Source organism: Lepisosteus platostomus, chromosome 3 (genome assembly GCF_059453375.1).
Source record: "Lepisosteus platostomus isolate fLepPlt1 chromosome 3, fLepPlt1.hap1, whole genome shotgun sequence".
Taxonomy (NCBI): Eukaryota; Metazoa; Chordata; class Actinopteri; order Semionotiformes; family Lepisosteidae; genus Lepisosteus; species Lepisosteus platostomus.
The window spans coordinates 65,756,476-65,783,403 of NC_142613.1; the positions used below are offsets into that span (position 1 = coordinate 65,756,476).

General features: G+C 37.8%; 1 protein-coding gene across 3 annotated transcripts in view; it reads left to right on the top strand.

Annotated features, from left to right (window-relative positions):
* arhgef10 (Rho guanine nucleotide exchange factor 10) overlaps positions 1–26,928 on the top strand; it is a 107,105-nt gene that overhangs the window by 66,473 nt on the left and 13,704 nt on the right. For all 3 annotated transcript variants that reach the window (XM_088626483.1, XM_088626482.1, XM_088626484.1), the window contains 9 exons: positions 11–126; positions 1,235–1,362; positions 2,310–2,410; positions 3,535–3,656; positions 5,927–6,013; positions 7,071–7,294; positions 9,400–9,557; positions 19,327–19,469; positions 21,266–21,440. In XM_088626483.1, the coding sequence (XP_088482609.1) occupies positions 11–126; positions 1,235–1,362; positions 2,310–2,410; positions 3,535–3,656; positions 5,927–6,013; positions 7,071–7,294; positions 9,400–9,557; positions 19,327–19,469; positions 21,266–21,440 (1,254 nt within the window). The remainder of the gene's footprint in view (positions 1–10; positions 127–1,234; positions 1,363–2,309; positions 2,411–3,534; positions 3,657–5,926; positions 6,014–7,070; positions 7,295–9,399; positions 9,558–19,326; positions 19,470–21,265; positions 21,441–26,928) is intronic.

Consider the following 26,928-nt stretch of genomic DNA (forward strand, 5'->3'; position numbering starts at 1 on the left):
TTTGTCACAGGTAAACTCTACATGGGACCAGGACAGTTGTACCAGGATTTGCAGAATTTAATCCACGATCTAAATCTTGTTAACCAAATCACACACATGATTGGAAGTCTGAAAGGACACTATCAGGTAGGTAAACAGAGCTACGGGCCTTCTGTAAAATGTCAGTTTCCAACAGAATCCTTTCAGTGTCTTTTTACAGAAGAGGTAATAAATATAGTGTTTTACTCTGATTTAAGTATTACATCAAGTAAACTTATTAAGTGTTTGGTCATTTCTGGATATCGGTTATTTTGAAGCTATTCTGACAATGCTTTCACTGTACGACTGGGAACAGGTTGAAGAGTTAAAAACACCTGTAGATCAATTGTTTATCACCTACATCAATTTCCCTACGGGATTAATAAAGTATTATCTATCTATTTTATGTATGCATGTAAGAATTCCCTTAAAAATCAGAAACAGCACCACAGTGATCACAGTGATGAGACTGAGGTTTAATCTATTACAAGAGCCCTGCTGCCCTTTTTCAGTGGTCTGTATTTCCAGAGTTTTTCTCATGGTTGATAACTCAAAGGTAATGGCATTCAAATTCATAATCTTTATATCCATCGTGTACATTTCCGGCATCTAAATGGAACACGATTCTTGGTGCTTGTTTCCATGGGTGTTTTAAAGGAGCTGGCTGTAGCACTGTCTGGCACTGTGTTAATGTTACTGGCGCCTATGGCCTGTCACTGAAAAGATTTGTCTGGAGCTGTGACCCAGCAGGGAAGAGCCCCCAAACTCTGACAAATATTGTTCTACAGCTGTTCGGACTGTTTTGCCCTGTATTGTATGTTTAATAAGAAAATGTTTTTACAGCGTAGCTTTTCTGGTCCCTTCAGAGATCAATCAAAATGGCAGTAGGCAAACTGTGTGGAGGCCAAAGTTTCTGCAGGGAACATGTGCTTTGTATAACTGAATTAAGTTTAAAAGGTCAAATTTTGTTAGATATTTTAAGCTCCGGGCACCAGATATTTTTTCTAGGCATATACATATTACGTAATCTTTCTGAGCATTTTGTATTTTTTTTATATTTCTGAGAGGGCAGAAACCTGAGATGAGGCTGAGAAGAACAAGCACAGTTCCGTTCCTCTCTTCCTCTTCTTCCTCTAGACAGATTGTTGCCTTGTGAACCCCAACACTTGTTGTAGTGCTTTCGTTGTAACTTCGCTGTGAAATTTTCCGTCTTTAGAATGTAAACCAAGCCGTTGCTCAGGACTGGATCTCGGGACTCCAAAGACTGATCTTTAAAAAGGAAGAAGAGATCAGAGCAGCAGACCGCTGTAGGATCCAGTTACAGCTCCCCGGGAAGCATGACAAGTTAGTCTCCAATTTTGTGAACAGACAGTTGTGCAGATATTAGAACTTTTTCAGGATAAAATCTAGTTCAGTTGTTGTGCAGAATTAGCTATTTTTTGTCATTACTGCAGGTGTTTTTTTTTAAATTGTTCGTAGTACACAGCGCAGTTAATAGGAAATAAAGACCATTCTGTAAGAACATTACAAATGAGACATTCTCGAAAACAACATTACAAATAAGAGGAGGCCATGCAGCCCATCTAAACCATTTGGTAGGTAGTAGTTAATGGATTCGTGGACCTGATCCATCTGTTTCTTGAAAGAAGCCAGGGTATTGTCTTATCCATCATGGCTGAGTGACTTCTTCCATACCCCCACAACACTAAACATTTCGATAAAATTCTGTAAAAGGAAATGCTTCATTAGTAACCAGTTAACCTTTGATTCTTTTGCAGAGTTGATCTATTTAATAGAATTACAAAAGCACCAAAATATCCTTTGTTTCCTTGTCTAAGTATATATTGAGAGTTGCATATGATCGTTTAGAACCGAGACCTACTGTAGAAGTGACCGAGCAATTTCATATGACCTTAAGACCCTTAAATTGAATACTCCAGAAACAATAGTTGTTCCATATTCCTATAACCCTTTGGGTAAAGAAGTGCCTCCTGATCTAATTTTAAATGCACTTATACTCTATATCCAGTAAAGGAACAAGTAATAGGTTTATTCCATGGTGAAAGAAGAAGAAAGAAAATACAATTTTTCGGCTGTTCCCTCACACCCGAAGAAGGCTCCACAGCCGAAATGTTGTGTTTTTTTTCTTCTCTTTTCAGCATGGAATAAACCTATTACTTGTTCCTTGATCATATGATGCCTAGAAAGCTGACATTGTGAATGTCTAGTGCTGGGGTAAACTCCAGGTTTGGGAAAAAAAACAATGATGCTTTTGTCCCTTTTCCTGGCAGGTCTGGAAGGCCTACATATTTCACAGCGGTGTTTAATACATTTACTCCATCTATCAAGCAATCCTGGATCAGTAATTTACAGATGGCAAAATTGGCTCTCGGTATGTCTATTCTATCTAAGGCAATTCTACATACATGTCCTTTTCTCCCTTGTAGATTGGTATATATTTATATCTGCAGGACAAAAACACTGCATTATTTTGCATGCTCTGTTATGTGTTATTAATGCATTGGTTATGAAAGGTCATATAAAAACATTTAATTGGTTTTAAGAATTTTAAAATCCTGCAGTTCTGTTTCCTGTCTGGTGTGCAGTGTTTCTTACAAGAAAACAATGCAGCCTTGAAGTCAAATGCTTTTGGCCAACATGCTCTTGGCACTTCTTACTTGTCCGCTATTCAAAATGTAAAAGTAACTGTGGTGGAAATAAATATATTGGTGCTGCAGTCAGAAAAAATATGTATTGCTTTACATTAGCATGATTATTTTGTTTCTGAAAATGTCTTTTGTGTTTTTCTGCAGCATCAGCATATCCATGAATTTTAGTTTATGCATGCTGTTTGTTTGAAATGTCTAAAAAGCAGCCATGGGCCTCATATTATGTTATGTTAGTCTGTGTCATACATGTAGATATTGTGATTTCTTCAAATCAAATTGCCAAACCTAAGACTAGTAAACATTATCTGTTCTTTTACAAGTTATGTGAATATCATGTTAATGTCATTACTGTATACTGTATAAGCCTCTAAGGGAGTTCCTGTATTAATGTTTTTATTGAAGTTACACCAAAATAATTCATTTTTGTAGAATTCCATGGTACATCTGTTCACAAATTATTCAACATTGCCAAGTAACTGTGCAGCAGTGGCACAGAGAGTGCATCATTAAAGTTTGACAATCTGAAGACCACTGGTGGCCAAAATAGAAGTGGTAAAAGTGGTAAATCAGCATTACTGATACTCTCCATTTATTTTGGTAGTTTGGCCAAGATTCAGATGGGAGAACTTGTTTTATCTGCTGTTTTAAACTCAGTTGTCCAGAAAGGAGTAACTTTATGAGTTTTAAGGTGTAACTTTAAGGTGTAACACCGGCGCCTTTTGGAAATATCTGCCGAATGTCTTTAAAAGCTATTTTAATAGCTTTATTTTTTGTTTTGTTTTTTTGTAAAATGGAGACTGTGTTTCCAAGATAAAATATTTGAAAAAAGAAATGTTTCTCTTCACAGAAGATGATAACCTGCAGGGTTGGTTCCTTGCAGAGGATGATGGGAATCAGATCAAAAAGCAGAAGCATCCTCTTCTACTCAGACAAATGCCTGTCATTATGTCTAAACTCCAGGAGTTCAAGGTAGATTTGTTCTCATCGTCAGTAACCTAATGCTGTAACGGTAATATTCCAAATTAAAGAGAAAATAATCCAAAAACAAAGGATTCCACTGACTAATTTACTTAATACTGTATATGACCATATCCCTAGAACATTTTTAGTATTAATGATCACTTTTGAATTGGAGTTTCTGTGGCATAATCATTAGTAGCTGCTCTTGCCAGTGGCGGTTGACAGTTAACTACTTAGCATACAGTTTTGGAAGTGGTCGCCTAGTGTAATAGCTTCATCACCATGGGAACACAACTACTTTGCTCAGTCTTGCTCAGGAAAAAATGTTAAAAACTGTTTATAACTGGCATTGGGAACCAAATTTCCATTTATTCCAATTACTTTTTTTCTCATTTTGATGGCTTATGGTGGGGTTTTTTTTCAGACATGATACAAACTTAACATTTTGGTGTGTATACAAATTACCGATCTTGGAGTGTATCCTTTTCATATCATTAGAAATGTCTGAAGAAGTGTTAGTTGTAGAATAACAGTGTTAGCATATAGTTCAGGCTTTGTCTTTAATACGGTTACATATTCTAAAGAAGCTGAAACAATAATTATAATAATTCCTTGTTTATATGCAGTAGCACATTAGGGAGCACTTTGCTCACAGAAGGGGATCCACTTCATCCACCACTGAAGGACACTGTAGCGCATGTACCACTTTAAGCATTGTGCATCAGCAGCCTCACACCACAACAGGCCCAGAGGGCAATTGAAAAAATGCTTCACCAATTAAATTACAGGAGAACTTTAGGAAGGCCAGATTTTATAATCCCAGGGAATTTAGGCAATTTAGCAACGATTTTTATGTTAATCATGGAAGAGCCAAGACCTCTCATCCGATGCACAATACCTAATGCCGTCTCTGGTCTGAAGTGGAGAACGCCACCTCCTGTTTACCAATATCACATCCAGCTGCAAGTGATGTTGCTAGTTTTCCTTGGAAGTCTTTCAGGCCCAGTCTTGCTTAGCTTCTGAGATCTGGTGAAATCTGGTAAAAACCTGCCTGAGAAAATAGGCATTTTCCAACAAGCTTGATCAGATTCATTAAAATGCATTCAGGTGTCTTGTTCAAATTGTAAGTGAAACACATTAAACATACAGCTGTTAAAAATAAAACACTTCTTACAAACAATATTGCTTCCCCACTTCTTTTTGGGTTACATAATAGTTCTTTTTCAACTGAGTTATTTTAGTTCTGATTCTTCTTTCACTTAGCAGTTAGAATATTTTGCATTTTATAAATTCAAAATTCAATTCACTTTTCTTTCTTTGCCATTGTCTATGGTTTAATCTCAACACTCCTGTATCTTGTCCATATCTTGTTCACACAGTATACTGTAAGCTCTTAGAAGTGGTTAATATATGGTTACTATACAGGGATGTGAATGTCACACATGAAGCCATTTCCTGGAAGAACATTTTCTGACAATACAAGTCCGGCATTCAGAGGTTTTAACCACTTTGCAAAGTGGACCTAATACCTCATAGATGGTACAAAGTGAAGCTAGATACCAGTCCCTTGTGTAGGTGTGTCTGGGGCTTCATGACTCTAATCTGGGTCTCTCACAGTGTCAGAAACGGATCTGATGGGCTGGTCTGACAGCAGCTAAAAAGTTGTAGAGTCTGCATTGGGAGCCTTCTCATCCGGTCTCCGGGCTCCATGGCAACCTAGCAGATCTTGATATTATTCGGATGGAACCTTTGACTACAGGGATTCGTGATGTCAGTTTCGGCACAATGGATGCTGCTGACACGGTCTAATCCCTGTTTCTAAACATATTTGATCATATTTTAAAGATATGTAGGTACAACATTTGAGGTGATACTATTTAGGAGGTTCGGCAAGGGAAATTTGCTTGGGATGGGATAAATGTTTTTCTGTTGTTATATGTATGTTATCTGTTTTATTATTTTCCCCGCTAGGCTATTGCAAGTGTACTTACTTCCCTTTTCTTTTTTGTGCATTAGCCATGTCAGACTAAGTAATGTTATTTTTACAACATGATCATTCTTCATCTGAATTAAAAACTCTACAGAAATAGCGTATTTGTTTTTGCCAAAATGCATGTTTTTTTGTATGAACTAATAAATATTTATCAGACAAGTCAGTTCTGTTTTGGTGCCAGTTCCAAGCAATACAACACATGCGTTTATGGAACTTTATGTTCTACTTGAATATGATTCTTAGATCTCTTTAAGAACGCAAGTCAATGTCTTGTTTCGTTGTGCAGGTGGAATGTGCTGTTCATAACCCTGAGCCATTCTGTGGAGATGATAACATACCAGACGCATTGTCTATGGGCCATGGGTGTCTCTGGGTGAGTATCTGTATCCACTTGAGGGGTGTAAGTATAGAATGCAGTTAACTCTTTGGAGACAGGACTGTATTTTAAATGTGTGCTAAGTTCTAATAATTCAGCCACTAGGATATAAGGGTTACCCGTGATTTGGGGTATGAGGTTGATAATTTGACTCTTATTTAGGTCAATTAGGTAACTGTGATGTTGCTATAACATAAGAATAATAGTTTTTAAAAACACTAATAATTGACAAACACCAGCACAAAGTTATTTTTCATCTCTTGTCATGATATTTTTGTGCATTACCCTGGTTTAACTGAAGTGATTCATTTTCACACATTTTCAAGGTCCTGTTGAACAGCTTTTGACACTCAAGGAGAATTTATAAACACAATTGCATTAATATTTCAAAAACTGATTTTAACATTGTAACACCTGGCAAAGACTCATTCACAATTTTGCAACTTGGCTAAGTACACAAGAAGACTGAGTAACTTTAGAATAACAAGCAGTAAGTGGTAGAGATGGAACTTAAATTAAATCACTTGGTAAGAGGACCTTTACTTATACAGCTGCGCCCTATGTCATGTTGAGACATAGGGCTTTTGTCTCAGCAAAAAAGAGTGCTCATTCTTGTTTCAGGAATTTTCGTGTAGGTTCAATTACATATAAAATTTCAAAAAAATGTGTATGGATGCAAGGAGTCACAGTACAGTTCAGTGAAGGTTTGAACACTGGAAGAAGACACACACATGGTGTATTTTCCACAGAATCCTGAATTGCAGTAGTTGTACAGCGAGTTTTATACTCAATGTACAGCCAAGCTCACCCTATGTTATTACCATGAATGGGTGTTTATGTGTGACATTTACCAATCATATTGGGATCATAGAAAATATTTCCACTTTTGGCACTGTGGCTATTCCTGATAATGTTACCAATGCCTTTCCGTTACTTCTGTGATGTCTAGTACAATGGCAGGTGCTTATTTAAAATGCACTGTGGTTAGGTCATGACCCCCAGGCAAGAGTCAGATTTCTTCAAATGTAAGTGTAAAAATTATTTCACTCGACAGATTGCCAGCTGTACAAATCAGATGGGTCAGATCTCCATTGTGGCGCTTCATAACTCCAACCCCAAAGTGACAGAATGCTTCAATGTGGAGTCCCGCATACTGTGCATGGTGCACATCCCTCCTGAGAAGACTCAGGAGGAGCTGGAGGGTGGCCCCGAGACCGAGCACATGACAGGAAAGAGCCCTGACTCACCAACTGTGTGCCTGGGCATGGAAGAGGGCAGGTAACCCAGAAACCTTAATCAAACTCTTCACTTGACATCACATCATCATGAAAGCATACCTGGAAATGCTTGGTCTGGTTCTTTTCTTCTTAAGTAATACTTAAAAAAAAGGTTTAAATGTATTTTTAAGAGAGATAGATTAATCCAAAATGGCCTTATCTGACCACTGCATCTGAAATAATAATTTGACTCCTATTTAGATCTCTTGACTGTCTACTGCATTGTATTTGTAGAATGTAAGAATTGGAATTTAAAAACCATCTGTATGAGAAAATTAGATTTCAGGCCAGTGAGTGTCTTCCTCTCTTACTGCTTGGTCTGATCAGGTTTTTCACCTGCTGAACAGCATGAGCTGACTCAACTGTGCAGGATAAACAAGCTTAAGCTTAGTGCTGTCTGCTTGGCCTTCCCACCCTTAGACATCTGAGCTATGTGAATGAAAAGAGTCGGTAAAATATTTTTTTTAATTTGTGGAAACAGACAGTGCAGCTGCCAGGTTTGCACTCTTTAAAGGTCCCTGGACAATAATACAATTAATGTAAATGTACAGTAATTATCTGCACCACATGTTTGTATTGTTGTGAAAGCAGGCACAGGATCTGATGACTGTCATGGAATGTATGAGAACCATTACTGATTGTGCTAGAACAAAGTTGCCATTGTGCAAAGATAGAGAAAGGGCATTGACTCCAAATGGTGTGAGATTACTGAAGACATCACAGTGCTGAAGGAATTGTAGTGGCAAACATATGATTAACATGAACTAAAATACTTAATTTTTGTTCTTAAGTTTGACAAGAGTAAATATTTACACATTTTTTACAGCTTTGCTGGATGTTTTTGTTTTATCTGATCTTTGATTAATTATGAACAGGTTCACAATTTTAAGCATTTATTTAACAAGTGGATGTCAATTTTTAAAGCTCTAAATAGTGCTTTTTAAGTGATCTTAATGGAGAGAAAAGTACTCAACATTACCTGGATTTTAGATAATTTTTAAAAAGGTAAGATGTAAATGTTGTGAAATTAAATTTCTAATCAATAAATATGGCTTTTACAATGTGCTGAAGTAACATTTCTCAGCAGATCGCAACTCAACTCAAAAAACACAAACACTGAACAGAAATAATTATTCAACTAAAAATGGTTTTCAAATGTGTTTTATTTAGCATAATTTTTCATGTTCAAATTAAGAGGGTTTTATTGTCATGACCAGTGAATTACAAAAAGTAGAAAACATTTTAAATCTTCAAATATTATATTATTATTCTCTGTTTTTCTGGTTGTGATATGAGATAACATACTAAACTACGAGTTCCACCGAGCTTCCTACTCCCTCCAGAATCTGCCATTGTGTATAGTTTTTCCATGTCACCCTGCAATTCACATCTGGCAGCCCACTAAAGCTAAGCAGATGTGAGCCTGGTCAGTACCTGGATGACCACCTCCTGGAAAAAACTAAGGTTGCTGCTGGAAGAGGTGTTAGTTGGGCCAGCAGGGGTCGCTCAACCTGTGGTCTGTGTGGGTCCTAATGCCCCAGTACAGTGATGGGGACACTATACTGTAAGAAGGCACCGTCCTTCAGATGAGACATAAAACAGAAGTCCTGACTTTCTGCGGTCATTAAAGGGTGTTTCTCAAAAAGAATAGGGATGTACCCCAGCGTCCTGGCCAAATTTCCCATTGGCCCTTACCAATCATGGCCTCCAAATTATCCCCCTCTGTGAATTGGCTTCATCACTCTGTTTGCACTATGGCTGCCATCGCATCATTCAGGTGGATGCTGCACATTGGTGGTGGTGGAGGAATGTCCCCATTATCTGTTAAGCGCTTTGAGTGGTGTCCAGAAAAGCGCTATATAAGTGTAAGCAATTATTATTATTATTATTCTTATTATTTTAGTATTCTAAGGAGACCACAAATATAAATTTGTGAGATAAAGGCACATCTTTTATTTTATTAAATTACTGACAAACACTATCTGTATGAACTGGCTTCTATAAAGTAAGGCATATCACTAATGGTGTAGCTTGTCTACACGGTTTAGTAATATTTTTAAGGACTGCTTTCCATTAAATCTCAAAATCTTTTTTTCAATTCCATAGCATATCAGTGTATAAAAGTTGTCAACGGTCAAAGAAAATTCGCCTTCAGCATTTCTTCACTCCAGACAGATCAACGGTAATGAGTTTGGTCTACAGTTCTCCATGCCTCTATGCTGGCCTAGTGAGTGGAGCTGTTGCTATCTACTCCAGAACAGAAGGTAGGACTTCTTTACCTTCTCCTGTCCCTTTCCATTCAGCACTGCAAAGGGATGTCAGAACGATCATGCAGTGTTAAAATATGAAGTCCATTGATACTGCTTGATGTTTTGACACTGCATCAGTGTGAAATTAGAAAAAGGTGATTTAACTCTTAAAATTGACCCTCTCCATCTTGCTGTGATGCTGAGAAGTAAGAGGTTTTTTTCCGTCTTTCTAGATATTTTTTTTCTACATGATTTTTCTAGAAGAAGTCCCCCACTGTGTTACAAAACAATAGCCTCATACTGAAAATGGTCACATGTAGGTTTGTTGAGTAATCAGTGTTAAACATTAAGTATTGTTACAGAGTGACAGCTTGTCTCTGAGACAGCACCGCTTTTTGCACCATCTGTCCAGAGGTTTGTTGGTCTCTGATATGCACCTGTATACATCTGTGGTATTTTGGTTGACATGTAACTGTATTTCCTCCTGTGGTCCTGTCCTTAAGCAGCTCTGGTGAACCTAATGTCTCTAACCCATCCCCAAAGCATGCTCGTTACAGGACCAGATACCCAGCTTCCCATTGACCTGATGTATAATAAATAGAAAACCTCTATTTGATGTTACCGTAATATCCTCTGAGATATATATATATTTTTTTTTGTTCTCCCTCCTGGGGGAAACTCTCAGATACAGCTCCTGGGATAACCGACCAGGGGATGTTTCTTTAACTGAATCTTATCTCTCTCTACCAGAGCACAATTGTCGTTAGGATTCCTAAGCCTTTATCTCACAGATTTCCAGGCTAAGGTTTCCTTTCTCGCCTAACCTTGCCATACTGTAGCTCTAACCTCTTGAGCTTATCCCCTGCGTTATCTTCGACCTTTATTACCAAGTCCTAACCTCCTTGAAGGTCAGATGGGTGCATATCTCACATATCTACTGAGTCTCAGGGCTATACTTCTTAGTATCTGGATTCAAGAGCTCCCTTTCCACCTCACGCTGCACGAAGATTTCCACACTGCAGCATCCCTAACCCTTCGCTTGCAGACTCCAAGCTTCAGAATGCTGACAGGTTCCTCCAGTGTACAGTGCAATTACTTCCTAACTTACTCCCTTCCTCAGACTACCTTTAACCTTAGCACTGTTTCCAAACTCCCTCCAGAGTTTCTGACCCTGTGAATGGTCTAACCGCCCCTTATGTAGTACTAGAGAGAACTCTGGTCTCTGGTACCCTTTTAGGAAGCCCATTTGGTGTTCCCACGTCCGTCTCGATGTTACAGTATAAGAATTCTCGCACGTAACTGATGGTGCCATGTTGGTGCCCTATTTTAGAATTCCCTCCCATTTACCTAACCTTTTACCTGTTGCTTCTATACCTCTTCAGAGCCACCAAACTACTTCATTCCACCTTCACGAAACTATCAGTTGACCCATTACATGTTACTTCACTCACCTTCAGTATGTTATTCAAGACCTTCCCCAATTTTCTTCTCTCTTATTCAAAGTTTGGAACCTTTATTAGTTTTGTTTCCTTACCGGAGAACCTTGATCTTCTATTCCCCTATCAGAACACCTATTCCCCTACTGGGGAAACTCAAATCCCCCCCTGTATTTATAACCGGCTGATATAAAGCAAACAAAGTTACTGTGCCCATTCTGGTATTTAATCAGCTGATGTTAACCATTACCTTTCCATGGTCTTAGAGAGAACTTGAACAGCCCCACAGTAGCAGTGTAATCCATCTCTCAGCTGATCCCGTTAGGCCAGGTCCCCTCTACCATAACCATTATCTTACTGGCAGAATTGACTCAGCAATGACCAAGCCTGCTACTACTTTATTTGTCTGTGTCTGAATATGTGTATTATCTAGTGCCTAAATCAACGACTCAAGGGTGCCTTGTCTGAGCTCTCTTAACCCTAGATTACCCTAACCAATCAGGGCTCTATATGGCAAGAGCTAATACTTTCCCCTCTTTTGCCTGACTTCCTTGTACTCAGAGCCTGTCAGCTCCTCAGACCCACTGACAGTTACCCCATTAGTTAACCCATTTTGATCTTAACCTGACACACATATGTAAATATGCTGTTAACAGAGAGGATGAGACAAATACCAGTGTGATTATCATTGACAAAACCCCCGTTTGAAGACCTACATATAAAAATAGGAAAATGTTAAATTGTATATTTCCCAGTTTTTACATTCTTAACAATTACTTCATCTTACTGAGGACTTTCACTCCAATTTGTGGTTGAACTGTTTTTGAACTGCAAGAGATGACTTAAACCATAAGAGAAAACCCATCCATCTACTGTATCTTCTAATACTGTAAATTAATCAAATTCAGGGTCAGGGGGGAACTAGAGCTAGACCTTTCTGGACACGACAATCACAGGGGCACACACAGACAGAGTGACATGCAAACACTTGCACCAGAGCCAATTTTATAGAAGCCAATTAACCTGTCAGTATGTTTTTTGGCTGTGGGAAGAAACCAAAAGCGTGTGGAGTAAACCAACGCAAACATGGGGAAAACATACAAACTCCATGCAGATAAAAAGCCACTGGAATAAAAAGATCTGGAATTGAACCGAGGGCCTCAGCAGTGCCAGGCAGCAATGCAAAACATTGTGCTGCCCTAAGAGAAAACCTTTATATTATAACTAATCACTATGGGCTAGAAACAATGTATGTTTTTCTCTGGCAGCACATAAGAAATGTCAAAGTCAACCAAGAAATTTTTATTTATTTGTGCACTTCAAGATTTGGTTGTTTTCCAGAAACTATATGTTTAAAAAAAACACTTCTTTGGCAGAATTATATTCTAGTTTACTGCCATTTCTGCATGTGTAATTGTTAGCTTGTTTGCATGCCCCAGCTTCTCCGTGTTTGATCCACTTCTGATTGTGTAAGAAGCAAATGAAAAATATTCAGACTGACACGCACTGCATTTCACAACTTTGCAAATTCAGTGCTTTCCTCCATGTTTTGGTGGGTGTACCACTTGTTTGTCATGCTTAAGAAACTGTGATCTGTTTCTGCAGAGATGTCTCAGCAGAGTTTTGGTTGCCTCGGTGATATTATTAATCCACATAGCTGACCTATTTTCCTGCAGACAAATTAGAATGGCCTGAAATTCTGACCTAGTGCTCTTTAAAGAGCTTACAGTACAGCAGTACAGTACAGACCAGGCAGGAAGAAACTGTAAAACAATTCAAATAAAGGAAATGGAACCCAGCAACCTTTCCTTTCATATTTACAGATAATTACTATAATAACATCACTGCTTCATTCATGACATTTAATCTGTACTTGTATAATGAAGATTTCAACCTATTTTTCAAATGTGTTTGCCATGTATTTTGTATCTCATACAACTCCCTAATTTCTGATATCGTTAGTGCTTAAAATTAAATGCACACATTATTACCCGCAACTAAACCAAATTTCAGTGATCAAACTCCATTATACTAATGATGCTGCAGTATGCACAATGTAAGCAATATATCTCCAGACATATATCCAGATATAATTAATAAGGCTACTGAGCATATAGGACTTCGACCTAATATTCAGAAGACCAAAATTTTCCATCAGGCATCGACCATGTGCAATTGATTCATGATGAGTGTTTAAAGAATGTAGAGGACTTCCTACAGTGTATCTTGTGAGTTGTCTTATACAGTAAGCTGATATTAATGAAGATATTAAGCATCATCTGGAAGCTTGAACACTTTACAATCAGCATGACATTCACCATGAAGTTTAAAATGATTAGTGGAGTACCTCAGGGGTCTAGTTTAGGAGCACCGCTCTTCCAGATTTATATACTTTAGATGATTTAGGTATTGTAAGCAAATTAGTCAAGTTCACAGATGATAGGAAAACCAACACTGTAGAAACTGCTATATGAATTCAACAAAATGCTTAGACTCCATTCAGAGCTCAGCAAACATCTGGCAGATTATTTTTAATGTACACAAGTGCAGGGCTTTGCAAAAACATATATTTTAAATGCAGAAAACACCAAGCCTGAAGAGGCTGCTTGTGAAAAAGACTTAGGTAATTATGGAGACATATCATTATCATCTTCTAGACACTGCAGGAAGCAATAAAAGGACAAAAAATGTTACGATATATAGTTGACGGTGTAGAACTTAAAATCAGAGGATTAAAATTTAAGACTTTATTCAGAATATCATTACAGTTTTGCTCACTGTGAAACAAAAAAGATGTTGCTACACTGGAATCAGTCCAGCAAAGAGTAATACAGTATATTCCCCAGATTAAAGGAATGTCCTACACTGACAAGCTAAAGGAGCTGAACCTTTTTAGTCTTGAACAGAGAAGATGATGAGGGGACCTGACAAAAAATCCTTTTCAAAATCCTCAAAGGCACTAACAGAATCAACACTGAATCACAAGCCAGAGTGCACAAGTGAAAACCACACAGAAATGCATTTGCAACAGAAAACTGAGAACATTTCTTTACACAAAGGGATCTGGGAGTATGGAATAATCTAGCTACTATAGGTTCTTGAAGTCGATACCCTGGCTTCATGGCTATTAAAAACCAAACGATCTAGATGGGTCAAATGCCCCCATTTTGTTAGTAAATTTTCTTATGGTCTCTGCTGCCACCTCAGATATTCTCTAGGTCACAGAAGATGATGATTTCATCTCTTAGCTTTCAACATGTTGCCCTGGATTGGCCTCCGACAATGCAAGTCCGTTTTCATGCAGAAGGTGAGCTGCAGTCAATCTGGTCATTTCTTCCTGGACTTTTTTTTAATCCTGTAGCCACTGACGTCTGAGCATAATTGTACAGATGGATTATCCTGGGCTGGAGATATGAATCTCTGCCTTTGAGAATGTGACCTGTGCCTCACAGATTGTTTTTTATTCTGAACTAGTCTGCTTACTGTGGAAACTGAATACAAGATTCTTAGGGCAACTTCTTCTGTAGTCAGGCAGTCTTCAAACACATTCATAGAAATCCAGTAGTATTCATTGCTCAAGTGGGACATAATCGAATCATTCACTCATATGGGCAATTTTAATACAACTCCGATATCAAACACTGAACTACTGAAATTTGTATAAGATCTGTAAACTTTAGCTCAATTCCTAACAAACCTAGTTGTTGACTATTTACTAGTACTTCTTGTTTCGATGGATTTATTGATGTAAATAGAGTTTATAGCCATTGTAATTTTCGGTAATGCAGAGACACAGGGTTCATAGTATCTAATCTCCAGGCCTGTTTCCCACACACTTGATTTCATGGAATCACCCAGATGATATTGTCCTGTGACTGCATGGCATGGCACAGAGCTGTTCAATGAAGCACTTACAGTAGAAGTCTTTCAATACGTACAAGCTGAGAATGTGTTTTTGTATTCATGACAAGTATTGGTATATCATAGTCAAACATTCATTCAAGATCCTCAGGTCTTTGTATTCCTAATAGAATTAGGGTTTAAATTCCCTGCTGCCTAACACTGAGACTTTCTTCCTTCCAGCCTCACTGTCAGTGGAAAATGAGATTCAGTGGTTGTAGATTAGAATGGCTTTGATTCTCTGTATTTTTGTTTTAATATTCAAACCTGCTGTGACTTGATTGGACATTAAATGCAATGAGAAGCACTCTTCTTCAAAACGGAAAGTCTTTAAAACAGGAGAACAGTCACAGAGATTGTGATAAGGAAATGTACAGTGAACTGTTGTAAATTACGGACTGTGCACGCAACCTCAAAATCTTTCTCATGTCTGCACAAGGAGCTCTGTTTATGAAACAAATAAGCTGCACATCATTAGCTCCAAGAAAAACATATGACAAAATAAAAAAGTGCGGGGAATTTTATTAAAAACTGGAGTGCATCTGTAAGCATTTCATCATCAGATCCTGAACAGAATTCAACTAACATGTTTTATCTCTTTGAGAAAACTATTCAACATTTTTTCCATATTAATCACCCTCTAGTCAGACTGACTTAGTCAAACAGAATCGCTTTAAAATTTTGTGTAGAGATATTGTTTCTGTTGATGAAACATAAGATGCTATAAAGTATTAACTGTCAAGTTTTTCCCTACCATATCACGGTGTTTACAGTACTGATGTACAACTGTATCACCCTGTTATAAATTTGTTTGAATGTTAAAGGTTCAGCAATTCACATTTATCATAGATAATATGTTATCATGTTGTTTATTTTATCATAGCATTATTTGTATTATCATTTTAAAATGTTTAACGTTTTTTATAGTTCTTGATACTAAAATATTTAGTTTTTGATAAAAATATTTGCTTTTGTTCCATGAATTTATATATTGAATAAATAGAAGTTGATGAGATGTGAAAATGAGTTGTGAGAAAGAAACTCAAACCTGAGTTGGTTAAATTGTTTTTTCCTTCTGCTGTTATAGATAAGATTTTTCCTTTAATGCTTTAGATAATAGGTGAGACTCTGAAGACCCTTGAGAGGATAAAGACATTCTGATGGTTCTGTTTTGTAAATTTGGCTCTTATGGTAGAATAATCTGCTGTAGTAATTCTTCCTTGTTTTCATAGTTACAAATGCAAAGAAAGAGGAGAAAACAAGAATGTTTTCTTTCTTTTACAAATAAAACAGCTTTTATTCAAGTACTTGTGAATCACTGATACTTCAGTGACAAGATACTTTCATTGCATATTGCTGCCAATACTGACATTCACGACACAGATTTATGAGATAACAACAACAAACATTCTGACAATAAATGTTACATAATCTGTATTAGGTTTAAGATGATTGCTAAAATCCAAGCAACCACTGGTTACTCTTAGGCACAAAAAGTGCTCATAGTGCCCTAGATTTATAAAGCTTTTGCACATTTGAATCAACCATTCAGATAGATTTGAATGTATCTTTATCTAATTGTAATGTGCAGATAGTTTTGTACATAGTGATCTCTTCAAAACGTTCCACTATAATTACACATAATTGAACTGTATTGATAAAAAATATATTTGTAGATTTTTTTCATGATTAAGCAGGTAAAATAATATTGTTTGTAGAGTCTTCTGTTGTATATATACATTCATCCAGGAAATCAGCTGAGCATGTGGAAAATAATAATAATTAACATTTATTTTCAACAGCATTGATCGACAGGTACTGTACTGGGAATGTCACAGTCTAGCAGTGTGTGTAACCACAGGAGCAGTAAAAGCTGTACATCTGTAATACATCCTTTGTACCAGGTTGCATATACTGTCCTGTGGGGTTCTATCCTATTCCTCTCATAGAGCTTAGACAAGTATGTGCGTTTTCACTGGTCTCTGAGCCCTAGATGCCGCCTGCAACCCCAGTTTTATCTCACAAATGTTTAGTGGGGCTCAAAGCATTGTGGGATTGTGGGGCATCCATAGCATAACTGCCACATTCTCATCGTTAGATGAGTAACATGGGGACACGTGTTGTCCTGGTGGAAGATTTTCATGTCAGGATGAGCCTGCAAGAAGGGCAGCTACTGAGGTCCCAGAATGTGATCAATGCAGCAGTATGCGATTAGGTTGCCATCAATCACTGCAAGTGGAGTTCTGTACACACCATTCAGCACATTTGGACCCCCCCTCATTGATCTTGGCGAGGTCTTGTGACTCGTGGGCTCCCAGCTCTTGGGTTGTTATTGACGCCCTGTGTTTGTCTGGAATGTTTTGCCGGATCAGAATCTGCTGGCGGTGACACCCCAGACAGCGTGTGACAGTGTGGTGACCTTGTTTAACCTCCAGCATCTCCATCATGCCGATGGCACAAAGGCATTGTTCTCTTGATGTGCATGTTGGTTCCTTTCTATGTTGTTCTTTTTTTATTTTACCATGGCTTGACATTCAGTCGTTTCACTACCGGTGACCAATCATTTATTTCAATAATGAGGCAATTTATTTCTTATCATCAATATTTAAAGCATAACAAAAATACTTTACTGCATTACTGACAATCATGAACAGTAAGTTAATCAAGAAGAAAACAATTAATCTCATGTGTTCCAGAACAGACACTTTTCTAATCATATTTGTGATTCACTGATGTGTTATTAAATGATGAATCAGCTGAGTGATAATTAACTAACAATTAGATGAAGTGGTTAGGGAGTACAGTACAGGACATAATGGTTGTTTACAGTTCTGTTGTGAAAGAGCAATCTTTATGGTAATCTCCCAGAAAAACTGTAAAAATGCATTCATTTCTGTCCTCACAATAATATGCTAAAAATACGATATATTAGTAGTTTATTGTCTAGTTTCTCAGAAATGTTTTATTTCCCCAAAGCAGCTGTGTTACACACACAGAAACTTACAAAACCTACAAATACAAGTAAACTTTCCATTACAAATAAATGTAACATTGCATAACAGATATCTACCCATACATATTCATTTCACTCCACTCCTACAGAAATCCACACAACGACAACAGAACCTTATAATTATACATTACCACTTCACTTTTGCACATAGTCCGTTGGTTGCACTTTCCCATAAAACACTTATTGATTGAGTAGTTTGAAAAATATTGTTGTGCTTGAGCACACAGCACCCACAGACGTGGAATCTGTATGTGTGTATAACCTACTGTACCACATAAGGTTAACAAAAAGTAAAATCAGATATCCCCAAAATTGGAAAACATTGAATGCTGTATTAAATATATTAGTCCTTATGGTGTATTTAAGGATTAAAAATAAGATTTAAGGCAATTCTCATATCACAAAGAAATTGAGTATCTTACAACAGAGGAATGGCCCATTGATTTCTTTGGTTTAAAATGCAGAGTGCTTGCAGGCACGTTGAAGAATTCTTGATAGATCACTGGGTTACACCTGCAAGGGTTTGATTGCATAATGACGTGGGCTTATTTTAGAGCAAGTCTCTTTGGCGATTGTTGCAAAACGTATGCAACACCATTCCAAGACTAATCCATCAATATGATATTTTTCAAATGCACAGAATCATTTCTTCTCTCTAAAGTGTTGATAACAGTTTCATCCTGCTGTAAATATAGCTACAGTTATGTTTTTTTGCTCAGCACCATGACTTGGTTTAAATCTAAAGCAAATAAACTATTGATTATCTACAGCATATAAAGTACCTGAAAGAGCTGTGAGTTGCATAATATAACACATAATGTACTGGATGTGACCAGGTCTAGCCCTTGAAATAAAGAATCAGAGTATTGTTTTAGAAAGATTAGGATAGTTTACATGATCTTGCAAAGTCATATATCTGAATCTGTTCAAATGATAATGTGCTGCTGCTTTTATGACTTCATTTTTGAATTTCACTTTTTCATGATTAAATTTAGATTAGAATATTATTGAGCAATTTAATTTTCCTTTAATGTTTGAGGTTAATTCCTACAGTGTATCTATATTTGTGAAACTTAAGCCTAAAGGGGATGGGCAAAAAGAGTTTAAAGGCAGTTTACCTTTAAGAATGAATCATCAAAGGTTAAATACATTTTAAAAAAGTACACATTGTTCACACTCAGATTGTTTTTATATGAGCTTACACATATATTATTCTCATGTACATTGTAAAGTACAAGAAACTAATCAGAAATAAAAAACATGGTATGAGTGTAAGATATTTCTGTAGAGCTTTAATATTTAAGTAGCAATGTTGTGCTAGGACATTGCCGGGGTGCAAAGGTATTTTCTTACAACAGGTTGTTAAAAAGGACAGAACTATAGTCTGTAGTCAGGTAAAACTTAGTATAGCGGGCTGTTGGTTTCTCATCTGCAGATGGTGCCTGGAGCACAGATTCCCCAGCGGTGGTCAAACTGGGGGTCCTGCCGGTGAAGAGCATGCTGGCGATGGAAGACACCATCTGGGCATCTTCTGGGGGGCAGGTCTTCATCATCGGGAGCCAGACGCAGGCGATTGAGGTACTGTACTTGGGGAAGTGTGGGTCACGGCGCCCTGCCGTGTCAGGGTCACTAAGGGGCATGCTGCAGAGAGCGCCAGGACGGGCCCACGTCTCACGTCTCCTCCTCGCTCGGGGCAGCTCAAGAGCGGAAGCTGATGAGCTAGCGGAAGAAGGATCAGTTCTTCCTGTACATTCACTGAGGAAATTTAAGTGACCCGTAAAAACAGTGCTTGCTGGCTACATACTGTATCTCATGACCCTGATGTGTATAAGAGGGTATTGAAAGTGATGTGATGTGGTATCTAGTGAAGCACACTGAGCTATAGTGAACCACCAACAAAGCCTTTTTATTATTATTTCATAATGAATAATACATTTAATGGCTAAAAATATACCTTTGCCTGCTTGGGAGTTTCTCCAGATTGCTGTGACTTAACATCCATCCTGATAGTACAGTTCTTTAATGGAAAATTGTTGTACAGTTTATACAATACGCAATCAGCTATGGATTTTGTGTGAAAACTTTCTAGCTGTTTTTTTTCTTGCCTAGTCAAATTGATCTTCCCTTATTAAATTAATTATATTGTAATTGTTTTTTTTTAATTGAGAAGTTTGCTTTCCTTTCAAAAGAATGTTAATAATCAAAGACTTACCTGGTGCCATAAAGTGCTACTACGCAATATTTATGGTTTGAGTCCCCTGTGACATTTTATTCATAAGTTCAAGTCAAAATGGCCTAGTTACAACTGAGTTGGTGTTACAGCATTCATCACATACTGTGAGCATAGTTGAAATAGTTTTGTGGTCAGCGTGTGGATTATGGAAATGTAGTATCCCACACATTGTTTTGGATTTTACTTTGTACACGGCATAAAGTACACTTGATAATACTAGGAAACTTCTTGGACTGAAACCTCAAAAACAATGGCACCATCAAAGTTTGGAGAAAACAAGCACTCCTTCACAGCCCCAGTGCACGCAAGTCATTCTGTAGCTAAACAGCATTCGGATCTGTACTTAATGCTTCTTTCAGCAGATTACATTTAATTTAAATGGAGAATTCCTTAAGTAGCTCATTTAACTAGTTTGTGTGTGGTCTGTGGCAAGCTCCCTTATACAATTTTTTAAAGGTCTCATTTACTTCTAGTGTGTATAAAATGCATTGCCCATTGCTCATTGAAAATCAAATAGTTCAAGGGGTTTGTACTTCACAAAGAGCTGAAAAATAAACATTCCTGCACAAATATTTGGGATGAATCAGGGATGGATTTCTGTGACTGCTGAGAACTGTAATGTAATCTTGTTAGAAAGGAATCTCCCGTTGCTCCTTTTCCTTTGTGATTTATGTTAATATTTCACAATGGGGCATTTGCATATTGTGAAGCATCTCTAAAATCTTATAATTTCAGTCATAGAACAGGCTAACATTCATTTTTGGGGATGAATTTAAACTCTAGTAGGTGGACAAAAGTTGCACAGTGATTCATTATTTCATATTATGATTTCTATTTAATTAAGTGTGCAGGAGCAGGGGTCTTAAACTGCTGTTCTTGAAGATTATTGAGCCTCTTGTGGGTTTTGTTTATCCAGCTCTAGTCTCAGTCATTTAATTTCTCTGGCAAAGTATTTTTTTCCAGGTGTCATTCCAGTGCAGACAACAGACTAAAATGCGTTGTATGATGCTGCTCTGTACATTTTAAATTCTGAAGAGCACCAATGCAGTGATGTAACAATCTTCAATATGGATTTGTACTGTGTTTGAAGAAAGGGGACTTTCACCTTCTCCTGAGAGTCTGATTCTCTCTTTCCCTGCAGCGTCAACTGGAGGCACACCAGGAGGAAGGCATGGTGATCTCCCATATGGCTGTAGCTGGAGTGGGAATCTGGATTGCTTTCAGCACAGGTTCCACCCTCAGACTCTTTCACACAGAAACACTGGAGCACCTACAGGACATCAACATTGCAACCCCAGTGCACAACATGCTGTCGGGTAAGATCTAGTCGACAAGCATTGTTTAAATATTGAGTCAGGTTATACCTTCCTTTGAACTGGAAATCTGTGTCAGGCAAGTTCATTTCTATTCCATTTCTAATCTTGATTGCTCCTCCCACACTACAGCCACATCTGTTAATCAAGCATGTGAAACATTAACTAGAGGAAGGTTTGATTTCCTGATTTCTGCAGGTGGTGGAATGTTCTCATAGCTTTACAGGAACACTATTGTGTGACTAAAATGTCAAGTTCATAATTCTAGAATGTGTGTAATATTTTGAGAATGTGGTTTTAAATGTGGTTTTGAAGGCCATTTAAGCTACCCTCACACTTTCTCTTATGTTCAATATTGCCTTGAGTTCTTTCACATATTTTAGAATCCTGGGCCTTTGTAAGACTTCTTATATAAGTTGTTAACCATGTTCTGGCTCTTAAAATAATTGTGCAAAATTAATTACTTTTTTAAACTAGTTTATGGTTATTATGCTTGAAAGCTTACTCTGAGCTCTTTTCCCTGTTACCTCTATCTTCTAGTTTTATAGCTGATGGTTTATTTCTGGTGTTGATCTGGTGTTTAAGTGTTGAGCTGCATTAACATATTTTAGTAGGAATACCAACAACCAAGAATTAAGTGTACTGAAAGGATTATGGAGTCTTTAGTTAAAATTTAGCTTAACCTGCATGGGCTGAGAGCTAAGCTCCTGGCCAGAGGGTGAGGAGGCTAGGCTCCCATGCAGAGTGAGGAGTGACCAAGGGGCAGCTGCAGAGGTAGAGGTGGAATCAAAAAGATGTATGCGAGGCAGAGAAGGAGATCAGGTACAGTATTTGTTCTGTTTTAGAAAAGCAGGAGTGTCAGGAGTGATTGCATATTACTAACAGCTGAGTCTGATCGAACTTGGTTGTTGTCATCCCTCCCGAACGTTACTGAATTAACCTGGGTAAATTCAGAAATAATCAAATATAATTATTACAGTACTGTATATGCCTAAGGTATTATGTGGTCCAAAGCCAAGTGGAGTGTCTCTTCAGAGATATTACCACAAATGCACCCACAACATTTGCCATTTAGCATTTGTACATTTTGTACAAGTGTTTTGTTAATGTTAATGTACTGAAATGATAGCAAAAAAAACATTTAAATGGATTTTTAAGATGCTGGGCGTAAAGATGACATTTCTACTTCTAGATGAGAATTGCATCCTTGCTCCAATGATCAGAAAACTTGCTTACATGACACATGGTAGGAGACATACGGGTGATTTTGTGGACAATGAATTGCAACACAGCAATGTCACTGAAGCTCTGGTGGCATTAGGCATGATTTAAAAGCTACTTTAAATTTTAAAACAATGGCCGATAAGTGGAGAAAGTACAAATCATACTCTTCTGGCAGCCATTCCTGATTGTACTCCGCTGCAGATGCATTGCGACTTATCGATTTATCCTTTCTATTCTCTCATAAAAGAGGAGGTTATGAGTTGAATAATGTAGGATACCATGTAAAGTAGGCAACCAAATAAGTCTATTTTTTTTAATCAAAGCTTTATTTGAAAAATTCAAATTCATTTGCTAAGCATTAATGATTTAGAAAGACAAATGTCTTTTTAACCTTTTTAGAATTGAAAAGTAATTCCTTTATAATGACCACGACAAGGTGGAGTGCTGTTTTTGGAGGGTGTTAAAATGCTTTGCGTAGTTTTCCTAAGAGTGAAGCCACTCATGCAGATCTAAAAAACTAGCAGGATGTAATAATAGGAAGAATCTGTTATGTGTTCGTTGATACTGTCACTCACACTGTCCAATTCTGACATGGTAAACTCTGATACTTCAAACGTTAATTTGTAAATAGGCAGTGCAGGTTTACTCCACAAGATGTCTCAAACTGACTGGTAATTTTGGCAGGTAGCTCCACCTTTGTGGTTGTTTTTTTATAGCTGTGGAAACATGCTACATTTTTCCTTGTCATAACAGTTTGAATGCTGCGGTCGTATTCATCTGCCATTCAAAGTATTTGGCCTTAAAGGTTGCACTTGCCAACATACAACAAATAACTGCTTATCTCTCTGCACTGAATTTCCTTTTGATGTTTTCTCGTGTTCCTTTCAAGTAATGTGGACGACGTCATCCTTATTTCATTATGCCCTGCTCCGAGTTGACATTTGTTCTGAGTCAAATATGACTTACATTGTTAAGGGGCATCACAGTCTGTGCAGATAATGTGAGTTTACATAAATATGACAGCAGATTGTTTCCATCAGCTAAGCAATGCAGAGAGAAAAGATTGTCATATTCCCTGTCATGTTTTGGGAATCGTCTGTGCTCTTTCAGCACTGACCATTGGTAAGATGAGGGCTTTGGTCTGGAGAGCAGTTTATTCCAGGTGTATAACAATGTGTAAAAGGGCACTGTTTTGCTCTTCAGGTGAATATGACAAAGTTGTTATGATTATATGCACAGAAAGCAACAGAAACTGTTCCAAACATCTTCCAGCCTGTTCTAATGTTATTGGTCCTTAATGTCAACAGATGTGTATCTGGCAGGACAGCACTTGTTCACATGGTGCTAAGTCAGGTTCCACCCCTCGTTTTGTCAAAGCCTAATCAGCTTTTCTGAAACACTCATAATTCATGTCTCGAGCTGCGATTATAGAACCAGCTTTGTGCATAAACAGGTTTTGTGCTGAAATATGCTTGATTCCTCCACAGATTGCCAGTGGCTAAAACACGTCAAGACAAGGAGAAAGTACAGTATGTTGCAGGGATATGTAAGGGCGCTGTACAGGAACTCCGTCAGTCTGAGTCACCCTGTTTTCCCTCCTATAGAAATATCTTTAATGTCAAATTCTTGTTTTCTGCAAGCTACAGAAGGGAAAATCATTGTCATACTTGCAGCTACCAACATGGGCTGTCAAGAATGAGGAGGTGAAATCTTTTATCAAAAATGGTTTATCCCAAAACTGTGTGTTCAGGTTCCTTCTCACTACTCAGTTTCCCTCAGACAGGTCAGGGATTAGGGATAACCTCCAAATACACACCCTATGACCGCCGTGTAAAAAATCTATACGAAACAACCATACAAACAGTAATAATTCTCACAATACATAATGGCAGGAACAAATAATTTAACATGATCATAGGAATTTTAGAGCCCACACCTAGTGCTTCATAGCCTATTGCTTAATTTCATGCGAGAGAAGAGAGAGATGTTTTCGCTGACCACAGTGCAAAACAATTAAAAGGAAATTCAGCTTTGTTCCAAAGGCCATCAGGCTTGCAAACAATGACTGTAATGAAGTCTGTCTATTGGACAGAAAAAACTTTATTACCTTCTTAAATACTACACACTGTTACTTTCACTCACTTTTATGGTCCATTTGCTGTTTTTTACATGTATATTTTTTCTTAGAAATGCTGTTTTTATAATTATTTGGTATTGTACTCTTGCTGCTTACATTGCCCCCCTGGAGGCGAGTAAAGTATTTTGGATTGGACTGGACTGGATTGTAAGGTACTGTAAATACATCCCCTGCATGATCCAGTTGCAGCTCCAGGGGCTGATGGCAAATACAGGAGTTTGAATGTCTTCTGACTCATTCCCCATAAACGCTCAGTTCTAGGTCTTATACTAGAATTTTAGTATGCTGTAAATGTTAAATCAAGTGAAATGTAAGTGCGGTATAAAATTATTTCTTTACGTATTACTTGTTGAAGAAAGAATTTGTAATGGGGAGTGACAGAACTCACGCCAATGTCATCTGTAAAACTGACCTGTGACTTTTTTACAGTTTGCATGGCATGCTGGTTGAAATTCTGACCCTGAGGATATATTGAGTAGACATGCAGTGGTAGTTATTGCCTGTGCTTGGAATTGGCTGTCTTTTCCATAAGGAATTCCATGTGTCCTTATTTAACATTTCCATACATTTTTTTCAAACTCCAATGAAAGGTTTATTTTTGTATTCTAGCAGTATTAGGCTTCTGAGAATTCTTGATTTTTCACTAATCATAGGTCTTGGAGAACAGTGACCCATCAATCTGTCAATTTTCTTTCTTTGACGTTTCTGTTAATTTACTTGAGAACTTTGTCATGTGACTGGTCACTGAAGTGCATTTTCTTTATCTGTGTGTGTGACTGCAGGTCTATAGAATTGTTTGGCACAGTATAAGTCATAGGTTGTCAAATATCTTCATCACATAGCATGATTTCATGATACTTTCCCTTTACTATGGTATAACTTATTTGAGGGTGTACAATAAAGCTTATCCTTTTTCGACCTTGTCTCGTTAATACTGGATTCATGTGTTATACTGATTTTTATTTAATTGTGCTTCAGTTCATGTTGCAGAGTTTTATTGAGTTTCAATGAAGTATTGATTTAAAAAATGTCCAACAAACTGTCTAGTTCAGGCACAAGCAAGTCATTGCTTTTCAGTTTATTTATGCAATAATATCTGCATGAGTGGTACATACTGCTATTTGTTCTAATAGAAGATCTAAAATAAATTAAAAGTTGTCTTGGCGAGAACATTATTTGTTAATAATCCCACTTGTATCCAGAAGTCCAGCTGGCACTTTAAACACCACATTCTAGTGGTTTTTAGAGGTCTGTCTGGCATTGTAACTTGCTACAGAATTTGAACAGGACTGTGGGCTGAGAAATCCATATTAATGATCTCAGGGTTCTATTACAAAATGGTGATGGTATTTAAAATACAGATCTCTGTACCCCTGTGCCTTTTTCAGTCTACAATTTGAAAGCATAGAAATGAAATCAGTATAAGTTTATTGTATAAACAGGAAGCCAAGGACACTGGGATAATACAAGGACAGGTACGTGATTGAGCAGACACAAACGCCGGTAGCTTGACTTTAGGAGCATGAAGCAAGGGCATCAGTGGCAAAGACCAGAAGCCTATCAGAAAACATGGAGGTCACTCTTTTTCGAGCGTACGCAGCATGGTTCCAGACACAGAAGTCGACCGCCCACAGGGAAGCACGTCCAGTAGAACAGACAGCTGAAGGGCATGAACAACCTTCTGTATGTAAAGAGACAGATTAGCCACAGCCTGGTCCATCCATATCAGCAAACAACATGCACTGGGATCATTATTAGGCTCTTAATAATTCGTCCTGTCATCGTGTTTTACACTTAGTAGTTTTAGCCTGACTGGAAATAGGTAGGATTGTAACATAGACAGTTGAAAGCCAACTTCCTGCTTTCCTACTGTGACATAGGAACAATCCAATTGCTCGGAGGTATATCGTCAAGCTGGTCCCTTCCTTTGGCACTTCAGATTCCTAACAAGCGACAGAGCTGAAGAGCAGACACAGGTCCCTCCGAGTCTTTTTCGCCCAGTATGCAACAGACCAGACATGACACCAACCATCACATCACAGATCACAGATCGAGGATCTCTCTGCCGGCTGTTCTCTACGCCCAATGTCCTAAATTCACCAAAACCAACAAGCCACGGCCTGGGTTTGA